This window comes from Phyllostomus hastatus, unplaced genomic scaffold (genome assembly GCF_019186645.2).
Source record: "Phyllostomus hastatus isolate PE091 unplaced genomic scaffold, TTU_PhHast_1.1 phas_contig_1162, whole genome shotgun sequence".
Classification (NCBI taxonomy): Eukaryota; Metazoa; Chordata; class Mammalia; order Chiroptera; family Phyllostomidae; genus Phyllostomus; species Phyllostomus hastatus.
In genome coordinates this window covers 12188003-12202353 of record NW_025333537.1, presented here as the reverse complement: position 1 = coordinate 12202353, position 14351 = coordinate 12188003, and the positions used below count along the sequence as shown (strand labels likewise).

At 66.1% G+C, this 14351-nt stretch overlaps 1 protein-coding gene across 2 annotated transcripts in view; it reads right to left on the bottom strand.

The window, feature by feature from the left end:
- The window catches only part of TMEM132B (transmembrane protein 132B), a 151732-nt gene that overhangs the window by 65149 nt on the left and 72232 nt on the right, over positions 1–14351 (bottom strand). Inside the window, exon 2 of one of the 2 annotated variants that reach the window (XM_045841193.1) lies at positions 4667–5558. The exons of the other annotated variant lie outside the window; for it this stretch is intronic. Coding sequence (XP_045697149.1) covers positions 4667–5558 — 892 coding nt within the window. The remainder of the gene's footprint in view (positions 1–4666; positions 5559–14351) is intronic. 2 annotated transcript variants of the gene reach the window in all.

Here is a 14351-nt window from a genome sequence, read left to right as displayed (position 1 = left end):
TCCGTGATGGAGGCGCCCGTCTGATCCTGCGGATTTCGGCCGCGCGCGGCGGCCCCCGCTTGCAAAATGAAATGCGGCTCTCGACATTTTCCCGCCCCGAGAACCTCCCGAAATTGAGTCTCTCTCCGCACGCAGCGTCGGAGACACCCATTCCTGCTGGCATCTCGTTCACGCCGCAATGGCCTCTCTCTTCTCTCCGGTTGTGCTAACAGCGCGTGATTGCCATTCGCTGGCAGGCAAGCGCCGACAAGTGCAAGTTCACGGACGCAGGCCGTGGCCAAGAGGGGGGCCTGGCTCCGGGGCCCGAGAGGCAGAAAAGGGGAATCTGGGCGGTGAGGGGCGCAGGGGTATCTGTGACAGACGGTGCCTGAGGGAGACTCGGCTGAAGCCCCCGAGACGCCCCCAAGGAGACCTTCCTCACGCCTGCCTGCGTGGGTCAAGTTCAACCCTGGCAAGAAGCGTCTGGAACTCCAGGGACTGCCCGACGACGAAACCTGCCCCCTCCTAACCTCAGCAAGAAAAGACTGGCGTTGGTGACCCAGCGGGGGAGTCCGCGCCACCGTGCACACTCTCACGAGGACCCGGCAGGAGGCTCTGCAGTCTCCTGAGTTCCAGGAGACGGAAGCGGAAAAGCGGCCTTAGGTCCAGGAAGGAGGAGCCCCCAGGTGAGGGCGTCAGGAGTCAAGGTCACGGCGACTCCTCTCCTTCCACGTCAGCCCCGTTCTCTGCAACCAAGTCCCGAGCGAGAGCCTCGTGGACCGTCCCGGTGCTGAGCGGCGGCCCCGGTGAGCCGAACCGTTCCAAACACCAGAACCCGTGCGCTCGGGGGTCTTGAACCGAAGCAGTGTGGGGAGAACGGGAGTCCTGAAGGGGAGGACGGGGTTGGGGACAGTGAGGAAGGACAGGCTTGCCCACCACGGACTTTGCAAGCGACTGGAGTCCCTCCCGAGGCAGAGCCGTGGCCTCGCTCACCTGGGGCTGCCAGGGGCGAGGGCCAGGGGCCGGGGCCTTAGTGACAGCGCAGCGACCTCACGGGGCTGGAGCGGGCGTCGGAGATCCAGCCACCGGCAGGCGTGGTTTCTGCGGGGACCTCTGGGCTCATCGGTGGCCACCGTGGCCCCGGGGGCTCGCGTGGTGTCCTCCCCCAGACGTGTTGGGGACCTCGTCTGCTCCCCTGGGAAAGAAAGCCACCAGTCACAGTGGACGGGAGTCCGCGCTGCTGTTGTGCCTCTTTCAGAGACCCCGCATGTCAGTGCGGCCACGCTCTGAAGTGTCCAGGTGGGGGGGAGGTGTCCACCACACAGGGTCTGCAGGACACCGGCCAGCCGGCCCGTGACGAGCGCCGGCCCACGCACCAAGCGCAGCGTCCGGGTGCACGGCGGCAGTGTGTGCCCCCCGCTCACCGAGGCCCGATGGCGCGGCGGGTGCGGTGAACGAAGGGCAGCGTGGGGGACACGAGGTGGGAGCCGGGCTCGGCACCCCCCCGGTCGTGCCCTCGCCCCTGGGTCACAACCAGGGTCACGGCAGATGCACAACAGCAAAGCCACCTCCTCTCCTCCGGCTGCCTTTCCCCCCGTTGACCCAGGCGGCATTCCGAATGCCGCGGCGACAATGAGTCCCCACAGCGGCCAGCCCAGCCCGGGCCCGACGGGCATCCTCGGTGCGACCCAGGCCCTCTGCAGAGAAGAGCGTCTCCGAAGGTCGACGCAGGGGCCCCACACCACGGGCGGACGAGCAGAGAGCCCCTGCGGCCACCCCCAGGGGGCGGCCGTCCCGGGGGAGCTGCTGACGGCCGGCGCGCCGACAGGGGAAGGGCCGGCGGATTCACGAGTGGCAGGTGCAACATCGCTGCCGTAGCTGGGGAGCAGTCACTGCCTGGGCCCGGGTGGGAAGTGGCAGGTTTCCCAGCCTGGCTTTCAGATCTCACTCCACGCCAGAGAGGGTCCAGGAGCTCCGACAGGCGGCCAGCCCAGCAGTCCCCGCGGGCAGGGGCTCGGGACCAAAGACACCGGCACGCGCTCCGGTCCCTGTGATGAGCCGGCGGAACCTCGGAACCAGGAGTCGGAACCACGTACCCCCACAACGGGGGGGTGTGGGGGCGTTGAATTCCTTGCAAAAAGGTTTGTGGATTTAGACCGCCCCGAAAGGAAGAGTCACGATTAAAAACTCTATCTGACCTTAAAATTACAGGTTATGACACATCACGACACGAGGCGTCTTCCTTTCTGGACATGCGCCCCCGTGACACAGAGTGAGGGTCGGTCTGACCACAGCGGACAGTCTCTGTTTGCACGGCCAACGGGGCCGGCGGCGCGCCGGATGGCACCCGGCACCGCTATTGGACCCCGACGAAACCGGCACCGAACAGCGCCCCGCCCACCAGGAGGAAGAGACCTCGGACCGTGGCTGCGTCCCTGATCAGCACGGACCCTCTAAGTCTCCCTCAAACTGTTTCTCTGCCTGAGTCACCGCAGACACCTACCAACATCGGAAGAGCAGAGTGAACCAGCCCCCCGTGGACGGAGCCCAGGGGGCAGACCCACTGGGCACAGGACCACCCAGTGAAATCCTCCGCCACTCCCATGCGGGCGCTGAGAGTGAGTCTTGGAAAACCACCAGGGGCACACAGGGGCGCTGTTGGGCCCAGGAAACCTGGCGCATGCTGCCACCAGGACTTTGACCTTGCTTCCGCGTTTGAACACGCACAGGCCCCCTCGGCTCTGGGGGAAGGAGTCCTGCTGGTACCCCGCACCCCAGGTTACTCTCCATCCACCCGTCCTACTCCCAGCAAACGCTGGGAGCGACAGCAAGAGGCGCTGTCCTCCCTGTGGCCTTCAAATCGCAGGTGGCAGACGAGGTGCACCCTCCATCTCCTCCTCACCGAGGACGCCCTGATTTGGAGCAGGGAGACTGGCACCGTGCCCCGTGGGACGCCTGTGACTCCCTGCTCGCTCGCTCTGGAGGGACTCGACCACGACAAAGCTGCAACCACTGAACATGCGTCAGAAGACGCTGGCTGGAGCTCTGGGAAGGCTCCTTACAGAGGGGCAGACGCGGGTGCACACGACTTTCTGCCTCTCTCTTTCCTTCCTTCTGAGTGAGATGCAGACGTGATGACCGCCACTCAGCAGCCCCCTTGTGTCCACGAGGGAAAAGCCAATGGAATCGCACAACCCTGATGCTGTGACATCCTCGATCCGCCAGCCCAGTTCCCACCTGTGCACATTCTTACATTTCCCTGAATCTGCCCCATGTCGGGGAGGCCAGCGTTCTTGGTGTTTCTGATGCACGCGGCTGAACTCAGTTCCCTAACGAGCATACCTTGCAGATCACTCGCCCCCAAACCCCTTCAACATGGCCTTTATCCCCAAACACCCACTAAGCATCTTATGAAAGTCTCGCGTGGCATCCCTACATAAAGCGCGCGGGGTTGATTTTCGTCCCCTTGCCCGGCCCCTCAGCAGCGTTCGACTCTCCGCCTCTCCCTCGCCCCCCGCCTCTCCTCCCGGCCGGCGTGACGACCTGCTCCCGGGTCCTCTCCCGTCTCACGGCCCCTCCGAAGGCTCACCTTTGCCGTTTACCGACTGTTAAATGCCGAGGTCCTCCGAGACTCCTCACGAGCCCTCTTCTCCTTGCACGACTTTTACTGAGAAAAACCACCCTTCCCGAGGCCTCGACTGTCACATCAAACTGCCGCCGACGCCGCACCCGGACCCCAGGTTCCCAGCCCTCGTCTCTCACCGCCCGGCCCCCTCCATTCAGCGCCCACGGGCGCCGCAAAGTTATCTCGTCCAGGGCGGGGGTGAGGTCTGTAGCGCGTGCCGGCAGGGGCCAGCTGGGGACACAGAAGCCACTCTCTATGCCCCAGCAGAGGGAACTTGATGCAGAGAACTGGTCACGCAGGACAGGGGTCCCCAGTCTCTGGGCCACGCACCGGCACCACGCCCATCAGGAACCGGGGTTGTCCGGCAGGAGGGGGCTCGAATGTGCCGCGCTCCGATCGCCCCGAAACCATCGCCCCACCCCCGTCTGTGGCAAAACTGTCTTCCACAAAACCGGTCCCTGGTGCCGAAATGTTGGGGACCCCTGACGGAGGGCACAAAAGCGAGGTCCCCGGAAAGGGATGGCGATGCTACCAGACCTTAGCGACAGCAAGAAGCGTCCCCCGCCCCGAGGGTGGAGGGCCCGGGAGGAGGGGTGGCAGCGAACTCCCGGCACAGGGCCGCCCGTGGGGGCAGAGACCCTGGCAAGGCCACCCCGAGGGGACGTGCGTCCACAGGAGGAAGTGCGGCCCCCACCAGAGACATGTCAGGAAGCAGAACGGGAGGAGGGGCCGCCCCCCCCCCCGCCCCGGTTTCTCTAGCCCTTCCCGACCCGCAGCGGTTCACTGCCGCCTCCCACTGGGCAAACCCATCGATGACCGCAGATCGGAACTCCGTGTGCACAAGGAGGAGCTCCTCTGCGCACTCGGAAAGCGCAGGCGCCCACCCCCGGACCCGCTGCTCGGCCGTGTCCGGCCGGCCGTCTCACGCGGTCTCTAGTCCATGTCCGGAAGTGACCCTGTGACCCTGGACTCGCGCACGACCAGCACCCACCGGGCGGCCGACCGTGCACGGACGGCTGAAGGCGGTCTGCCCGCCCCTGTCCAGCCCGCGGAGCCTCTCACCTGAGCGTGAAGTGCTCCGCCACGGAGCCGCCGGTCAGAGACACCAGGAAGGTGGCCACGTCCCCCTCGCGGACGAGGTTCAGGGGCACGGAGACCACGACGTTCTTGTCCAGGCTCAGCGGGGACCACCGCAGGTCGTCCTGGGTCGGGTAGACCACCACGCTGCCGATGCGCTCCCGGGCCGGCGACGCCGGCGGCGGCCCCTCCGGGCCCGCGTGGATGTTGTTGGCCCACTTGCCGTCGTCCTCCAGGGGACACCGGCCGGCGGGGTCGGCCGGGAAGAGGCTGAAGAACAGCTCCATGGCCGTGCCCCCCAGCAGCGCGGGGATCTCCTCCTCGGGCTCCAGGTCCAGCCCCGAGCTGAACCACTCGGGCAGCAGCTCCAGCTCCGCCACGCACAGCCCCGGGGCGCCCCGCAGGCGGCAGCTGGCCGCCACCTCCCGCGCCTCCGGGTAGGCGAACATCTTGACACAGGGTAGATTCCCCGCGGGGTCGCCGGCGTCCCAGGCCATGCCGGCCACGTAGAACAGCGTCTGCACCTTGGGCCTGTTGGAGTAGATGGCGCTGTCCAGCACGTGGGACTTCAGCTTCCAGTTGAAGGGGAACGCGTCCGTGCCGGCGAAGCCCTCGGAGGTCAGCAGCAGCTCCTCGGGGACGGCCTTCTCGGCCGAGAACGGGCCGTAGCTGGCGTTGACCGCCGGCGCCGCCCGGGCCCGGTACACGAAGAAGGGCTCCACGCGCGCCTGCAGGCTGGCGTTCCGGGTGACGTCCTGGTCGGCTTCTTTGAGGAAGAAGGACTCGTCCGCGTCTGCGACGTGGAGGCTGGCGGGGAGGTAGGCGGGCAGCGAGGAGAACCTCTGCAGGCTGTCGGCGACTCCGCGGCTCTCCGCCACTGCAGGACAAGGGACAGCGAAGCCAGAATGAAAGCCGCGCGCTGGGAGGGGCGGGGCGCGCGCGAGGCCACGCCCCCGCCGCCCCGCCCCAAACCGGGTCTCGGCGCAGCGCGCGTCCTCGGAGGACAGACAGGGCAGCGGGGAGGAGCCCCGCTCACCACCGACCCAGAGGTCCTGTGGCTGGACCGCTGTCCCCCTGGAGGGGACACGCCCCCGCCTCGAGTTCTCACACGGCCCCGAGCCGAGGATCTGGCCCTGGGGTGGTGCGGGGGGCGCTGCTGTGAGCGCGCAGGGCCGCTGGCGCGCCCGCCCCGCCCCCGGACCACTGGCGCCGCCCCAGGGCACGCGACGCGCCGCGACGCCGCCACTGGCCTGTGCCTCTTCCTGTCCCTCCTCTGTGTCCCATCTACTCAGACACTGGGGCCTCTCCACAACCGCCCCTGCAATCGGGGAGGCCACGGCTCACGTCCCCGCTTCTAGAAATTTCTGCGTCCGAAAGACGCGCCAGAACGCACAAGGCCGCATCCACGAGCCCATTCGCGGCAGCGGCTCCGAACGGCAGACCAACGGCCGAGCAGCTGGCCGCACCCGGAGGAAGGGAGGACTAGGGACAGAGACGCAAGCGCGGAGGGGCGGGTGAACGCGGCGGTGATTCCAGAACGTGTCCGCCCTGAAGCCACCGCCCTGAAGCCGGAAACAGAGGGCCCTCCCCTCCCGCAGCTCGGGTGCCCGGGCGCAGGTGCCCGCAGACCCACACCTCCGCGGGAGAGACAAGGAGCAGGGAGCCCAAGCACCGCACTGCAGCAGGTCCCCCACGAACAGAGGCGATGACCGTGTCCCCTAGCTTGGCCGTGCTGGCCACTGCACTGTGCATCTGCACCCACACCCCGACGGCGCCCCTTACAGGCAGGTGGCAACGACAGTCCCATGAATCGGAAGGAAAACAAATGAAAGAAAGCAGGTTCTCCAGAAGGCGGGCCCGGGGAAGGCAGCCCCGAGGGCTGGGTTACCCAGTGGAGGAGGAGGGTGATGGTTCCCCACCCCTCCAATGAGCCAACGAGCCACAGTGACTGCTCACGTCTCCTGTGTGCGGCACCGTGGCCACAGGGTGTCCCAGGGCCGGACAGGGGCGGGTTCTGCCCCGCGAGGAGCAGGAGACGCCCGAGGAGGGACCACCGGCACCACCCAGCCATCGCGAAACGGAGCGTTGAGACCCCGAAAAATGCCCGGGGGGCTCTGTGTGGGGTTCCGTGCTAAGGAAATAATCAGGAGACCGACCGGGAAGGAGATGGACAGCCAAGATGCACGTCCCGAGTGTGATGTGTGACCGCCCCGCGCTGGCACGGAGCCGCGGCCCCATCGCGAGGGAGACGATGACGGAAGTGACAAACACTGTCCCGGGTGACGGAGACCACGCGGCCGCCCGCGCCCTCACTTCGACAAACAGGCCGTGGGGGGGGGCACCCTCGCCACGCGCCGAGTGCAAGGCAGACACAGACCCCCGACGATCCCCAATCTGTGTAAGACACACGTGTGCATAGCGTGTGCCCCCTGCACACAAACATACACACAACACACGACACACTCGCTCTCCTGACAGGGACCTGGTTCTTTCCAGACGGATCCCGTGGATGGGGCGGGGCTGACTCCCCAGCGGCAGAGGAGGCAATGACTTTGAGGGTTATTAGCCTCATCCCAGAAAGGGTTTAGCGGCCCTGCTGCCCCCAAGGAGCAGTGTGACGAAGTGCAGCCACGCGGACACCCTGTTCCAGAGCGACCTTGAACCAGTTCTTCCGTCGGGGCTGTTCCCCTTCTCCACACCAGGCAGTCCGGACCCAGGTGGGCAGGCCCGAGAACTGAATGGCGGCGGGGGAACAGCTCCCGGGCACGCACCCTCCGGCGGAGCCGGGCGGGCCCGCAGCCGGCCAGGCCGGGGAGTGACAGGTTCAAGTTCACCTACTCATAAAGTCTACAGGAAGCCCGAGGCCAGGTTTAAATTCTGACACATTCACAGATGTGGAAGAGGGAATTAAAATAAATGCAAAGCGTCATGTGCTGTTTTCATTACGGATTGTTGTTTTTTTTTTTAATCCTTGGCGTTGATATTTTATGCCGCTCGAGAATTGATTTACAAGGAATTTAAAGCGGTGACTCCTCTCTCCTTTAGTGTGGCCGCAGCCCCACGGCGAGGCTCGCGGCCCGTCCCTCCATAACTCACGCGGAGAGCAATACAGATTTTGTCTGAGAGCTTCTATGGGAAGCCGTAAATCTCCGCTGCCGGGGCCTCGTTTCGTCCTCAGACCAGATTGCAGTAAAAGACGACATCCGAGCCGAGACGCGCCTTATGAAGCCGTGAGGCTGCATCCTGAGAACGGGACCCACGGCCTGGGAAGCTCACACCCCCCCTCTAGTCCCCAAACCTCACAAAGTGGCTCCATCCTCCCCCCACCACCCGCCCCCGCCGGCAGGCAGACCCGGCGGCCAGGGTCGTGAAGATGAAATGAGACTGTGCAGTCCGCCGGCTTCCTAAGGGCTCTTCACCCCCAGGCTGAACGGGGTGGGTCCTGGGGCGGGAAATGAGGGGTCCAGAGAGGCTCGGCCGGGCGGGGCTTCTCCTCCCTGCCGCCCTCCCCACGAGCCAGGGGGAAAATCGGGGTGGGCTTCTCCGAGAGCACCAAGCGCACCAGACAGATGCCTGCGGCTGAAGAATGGCAGCCAGGGAGCCCCAAAGAGAGCTTGGGGTCGGGGGAGGACGGACCACCTCCCGGATGGAAACCCCTCACAGGGCGCTGGGCGTGCTGGCGGGGACCCTGGGACCCGCAGTGCCCAGACGGACACCCTCGCTGTGCCTGGCTCACACACACACACTCCCTGGCAGGTGTCTGGGTCTGGGCCCGCGGCACCTGCAGCCCCGAGCCCCAGGGTGGGTGGGTGGGTCACCGTGCACCTGCTGCAGCCCCCGGAGTCAGCAGCCTCTTCGGTGACATCGCAGCCGAGTCCCGTTTCCTAGCCCACAGGGGACACGCAGGGGTACACAGCCGGGCGTGGAAGGCTCCTTTCCACCGGGCTGGGCGGCCAGCTCTTTGAAAGCCACCAGCAAGAGAAATTCCTGGCTGATCCTGTCTGAGTGTGACCCTCACGAATAGCTGATGAATCACCACCACCTGGGTCCGCCTCCTGAGGTCACGGTCACGGTGGCTGGGAGCCAGGAGGAGCCCCTGAGCAGCTCTCAGATCCGTGCCGGGCGATGCGGTGGGGGCTGTCTCTGGGGCGGAGGAATGGTCTTGGGGGGCGGGGTGTCCACGCTCTCTGCCACCGAGTTGTCCCATCCGTCTCCACGGCGTCACTCCGCGCCATGCTGGTGTCTCTCTCCTCCCCCTGCGCACTTGCTGGGGCGCAGAGCAGACCCTCCTCGCCAGGGTTCCTCAGCTCAGGGCGGGCGTCCCAGACTGGCACTCCGGCCCGCCCCACCGGCTGCATCACGGAGGACCCCGTTCCCCGCGCTCCCTGCACGCTGCTGGACAGCGGGGCTCGGGTGGAAGCCCGAGGGCGAGGAGAGCGGGGAAACCAGGGCAGAGGCCCTGTCTCTCTTCCGGGACCCCCACCACGGACACAGCTCCCCGTCGGCAGCAGTTCCGGCTTCTGGGTCCCCACGCTCATCTCCCTCCTCTGTGCCCCCACCCAAGAGGGGGCAGCCACGTCCTGCTTGTTGATTTCTGGAACGCTGTACCGTTCCCGACGGCCCTTGGCCGCGCCCGGCTCGGTCGCTCAGGTCCCCCACCCACCCCCACCCCCAGTAACTGCGCCCCTCTGCTCGACTCCCTCGGCTGAAACAGCCGAGGTGACTTCCGTCTCACTGGCTGAAGCATAATCCGCCCGGCCACGGCTCCTCCACCCGAGACACGTCCCCACAGCCACCGCCGCCCGCCGGCCGGGAGGAGCCTCTGTGGGTTCACTCGTTTGCCCCCTCACTGCACGAGGTGAGCTGCAGGAGGGCCCGTCCGCTCGGACCGCCTGGGCTTCCTGCCGCAGAGGGTGAATCTCCCCGCGCCCCCTCCCTCTTCCTCTGGCCCGCCCCCAGGGCTGCTCACAGACACCATCGATGTTAACAGGTCACTGCCCGTCACATGACTCTCTGTCCATTTCCTCCCCACACGCCACACCGCTGCGGTCACTGGCTGGCGGCGGCTTGGCCGAGGCGTGGGCCGCACGTCCAGCTGGGGGGTGGGGGGGTGCAGGGGGAGACCACTTCTGGGAGAAGCACACCGCCCACGGCCCCCTGCCAAGTGTCACACACCTGGGCGTGGGACCCAGCTGCGTCAGCTGGTTATTTCAGCGGTTGTGCGAGGAGGGGCCGTCCTCACCCCTTTCCAAAAACAACGTAACGGAGGTGCAGTGCAGTGCAGTGACCTGAACACAGTCCAGGGAGGGTTCAGACCAGCTCTGTGCGGGTCCAGAGCCCCTGCACTCCCCTGTGCACCTGTGGCCAGCTGGCCCAGCGGCTCTGCAACAAGGAGGCCAAGAGCTCCCACGGCCAGGTTCACAGAGACAGCCCCGGGATGGCCAGCAGGGTTCCCCCTGAGCCACGGGCACAGGTGACCACGTCGGCCAGCCCAGGTGCAGTCCGCATTCCCAGGCAGACCCAGAAATCAGGCGGGGCTGGCCCAGGGCACCTCCACCCAGCTTCCGCCGAAACAGCCGGCGGTCCACGCTTTACGGTCGTGATAAATATGGAAAGAACAGGATTGTCACCATCACCATCATCACCATCACCAATATCACCATCACCACAACCATCATCATCACCATCATCATCACGTCATCAGGCACGTCATAGGTATTAGCTCTTTCATCCTCACAATATTCTTGATTATGAGGATGTGATTATTGTCAGCACTCACAGATGGGCAAACTGAGGCACGGGGAGGCTCAGTGGCTGCCTCAGACCCCGTGGCTCGTAGGAGGCAAGGGTGGAGTTCCGGCCACGTGGTCCAGCCCCAGGCCGCCGCCAGGGGAACCCTCAGCCCGCAGAGCCTCTATTGTAGGGGACTGGCAGTGACCACAGGGAATGGCAGACCAGCCTCCGAACCGCCCGGCTCTCCGAGCACAGGGTGAGGTCACCAGCTGGACACTGTCCAGGAGACGAGAGCAAGATGTGAAAGCTTTTCCCGGCGCTGACAGAGGGTCCTCTGGTGGGCACTCCCGCGGGGCCCTGGGGGGCACGGCAGCCTGCTCCCTGGGCACCCGCCCTGCGGGGCGGGACGGGCGGCAACGAGGGACCAGCGAGCGCCCTCCTGCCAAGGACAAAGCAGAGTGGGCCCAGGCGGGGGGCAGCGTTTGGACGGTCCGGCCCGGTAGAGAAATGCAACGCCTCCCCCCGCGCCCCCGCCACGAACCTGGGCCCCCGAGTCTCCACCTGGAACACAGGTGCCCTTGAACACAAGCACACACACGGGCCCGAGTGGGAACCTTCTCTCCGTGCAAAGTCTCTGCCCACAGTGGCAGCTGGTGACCAGCGAGGGCGAGGGTGTGTGCGCTGACCCCTGGGACAGCGGGGCCCCTCTCCTGGGAGTCAGAGCAGACGGCACTGCCGTCCGTGTGTGGGCTGAGTCCGCGGGAGCAGGCAGGAGGTGGGTCCCCGGGGACCGCTGGGCGACGGAGTGGTTGCCGCGGGTGCCCGGCGCGGAGAGAGCTCGCGTTAAGTGGGTTGTACGGATCTCCGTGACAGTGATCCTGACCTCCCAGGGGCACCGGCAGCTGCTCCACAGCGGGAGACGCTGATGACCTTGCTCTAATTTCCATTTATATTTATTCTACATTGGACCCCTCGGAGGCTGTTGAAACAGCGAGGGGAACTCACCGAGTAACCCTGACGCCTCGGCCTCCACCTCCGCCTGGCCGGGAGCCGGCCGCGGCGACAAGAGGCCCAGGACCCCTGGGCGCCGTTCTGGGTCGGCCATCGGCTCAGCTTACGGGCGGAGACCAGTGGCCACGTCCGCCCGAGAGTCCACGCCCACCGGTGTCAAACGGGGTCACCCCTGACCACCCACTGGGGCACCCCCTGAGGGAACCCGGGGACCGCAGTGTCGTGGGTGGAGAGCGTTTCCTGGGGCGCCCCGCCGAGTCAGGCGGGCCCTCCGTTCCCGCGTCCTTGCGGAGACCAGAGATGATCCTTCCGGGTCTCGGGAAACCCGCGTCCGAACCCAGCCGGGCTGAGACGGCCAGCGGGGCCGGAGAGTGGCCGGGGGTTAGCGGGGGGCGGCAACCTTTGGGCGTCTCCGGGCCACACGTTAACTACATCCTGACACGGCGTCACAAAAATATCTCATCATGTTTTAGGTGAATCTACGATTTTGTGTTGGGCCGTATTCACCGCCATCCTGGGCCCCGTGAGGTCTGCGGGCCGAGGGTGGGGCACCCTGGTTCCAGCCGTAGGCTGGCTTCAGGTCCGGCTGGATCCAGCACGTACATGATGTCCTCTACGTGCACCATCACCGACGTCCTTCACCCGTGGGTGGCAGGCACTCGGCGGCACGTCTGTGAGTGGAATGCTGCTCAGCAGTGGAGGCGCCACGGACCCTACGGCCACACAGATACCCCACGGCCACGTGGATGGACCTCAGCCACGTCGTGCTGGCTGAACAAAAGCAAACCTGGATGGCCCATGTACAGGACGTTCCAGAGAAACCAAACAGGGAGCAGACGGGGGCCCTGCCGGGGACGAGGGGCAGCGGAAGGTCCGGCCACAAATATTTGAACCAAAGACCCCCCGGGGGGGGCGGCTGTGGAGCCCCCAACTGCTGCGCGGGCCACGTGACCCTAGTCACCAGCGTTCAAAGAGCCCCACCCCCAGAAGAGTGCGCCGCAGTGAAAGCCAGTTCCGTGGGTTTTCGTCGAGACGCCTTTTCACCCTGTGCTCAGCGGGCGGCCTCCCTCCTGTCTCCACGCCTCCACGCCGTGGCCACATTCCCGTCACCGACACTCACGCTTCCGTCCTTCACACCCAACCGGTGCCCTGAGGGTCTCTGTCCCGAAGTTGCAGGGAAAGGGCTCCCTCCATGTGTGTCCTCTTCGCGGTGTCTCCTGGGTCACATGCGCACCCCTGAACCAATCGCCGCCGCTGGGGAACAGCCTGTGCCGATTGGCTCAGCCTCAGGAGTGCCCGCCACCACTCAGCGGCAGCACACAGCACTGAGAGAGAGGGCGTCACCCTCACGTGGCTCTGTCACCACTGTCACTACGTAATTATGCAATCACACAGGCAATGTTGTCATGTCCACTGGACGGATGAAAACTGGGAGGCACAGAGATGTCAAGGCACATGCCCAAGGTCACACAGCGTGTCGGGGGTGGAGCCAGGACTGGGCTGCGGAGTCCAGCCTCCGGCCACCACTCCCCGCGGGCTCCTGACCTGTAACGCCTCTGCCCACTGTCCTGGGTGTGTCCCGTGGTGGTGGCCAGATGCCGCCACCTCCTTCACCAGAGCGAGGGAGGGCTCCGGGTGGTTCCCTGCTGGCGCGCGGACCAGCAGCTGCAGAACACAACCAGCCGGGGACACGGGGAGGGGAGTGCGGCCCAGGGCTGTTCCAGGAACCCCCCACCCGCAGCTGAGGGGACACCTGTCCCTTTTCTGCCCAGTGTCATGCAAGCTGCTGGGGTGGGGCAGAACGTGCCCGGGGACAGAGGGACGCAGAGGGCAGGTGGCACTCTGGGAGGCGGAGACAGATCCCAGGCGGCCCTGCGGTGTGAGCGCCTGACCCCAGCCTGGAACACACGGTCCAGGCACCGGGCTCACCCCCAGCTGCCCCCTGACCCCAGGCCCCTCACAGGTTGCCTCTGCAGCAACAGGGGCCTCGGGCACAGCAGCACTGCCACCTAGTGGCCGAGGTCACCATCACCGCGTGAGAAGCAGGTGGTTTGTGGGGGGGGTGGGGGTGGGGGGCAATTTATGGAGATCTGGGGACTTTAACTCAAGCCCACTGCTGCTTCCGACAGGGAACCATCAGGCTGAGCATGACTCCCTGTGGCCAGATCCTTCGTGGCAAGGAACAGAAACCCCACCCGGGTCCGGTGTCACCGCCCACGGACTTCAGCCCGGGCGGTGGAGGGCAGCGGAGGAAGCACCCACCACAGCCAGGTTCCCAGCACTCTGGAAGTGCATGACGGCACGCCCATAAGGGAGGACACATCACAGCCCCGCCCCGGCATCTGGAAGAACACCCTGAGCCCCCAGTCCCGAGCAGACAGCCCCAGGCTGCCCACACGCAGCCCCCCGAGGCTGCAGAGTCTCGCCAACCCCCCCCCAGCCCAGGCCACCCTGAGAAACCTCCAGACAGGGGAGAGGGGGTTTTGCTGGAACCACTCACTCCTTCCAGGCACATTCTGGAGGTCCTGCCACCTGGCTTCTCTTCCCCGTCCTCCCCGCGTTCTCTCCGGGGAGCTGCCCCCACGTCCGATGGAAAGCTGTCCCATTGCTCCCTCTCAGAGACCACCGGGCGCAGGGAGACCAAGGGGCAGACTGGGAAAAGCCGGTCACCACAGGGACAAACCAGCCTGCGTGGTGGGGGACAGAGAGAGACGTGAGGACAGAGCCACCCAGCTCTTCGATGTCTCTTAGGAACTGTCCCCATAGGAACCACCAGCCCGTCGCCTGCTCTCCAACCAGCCACCCTGCTTCCTCGAAGCCCCCAGCCCCGAGGGTGGGGGCGGCCTGGGTAGGGGGGGAGACTCAGCCGCCTCTGGGCCAGCGGGTCGCCAGGCCGAGGGCCTCAGCCCTGCGGGACGTGGGGCCT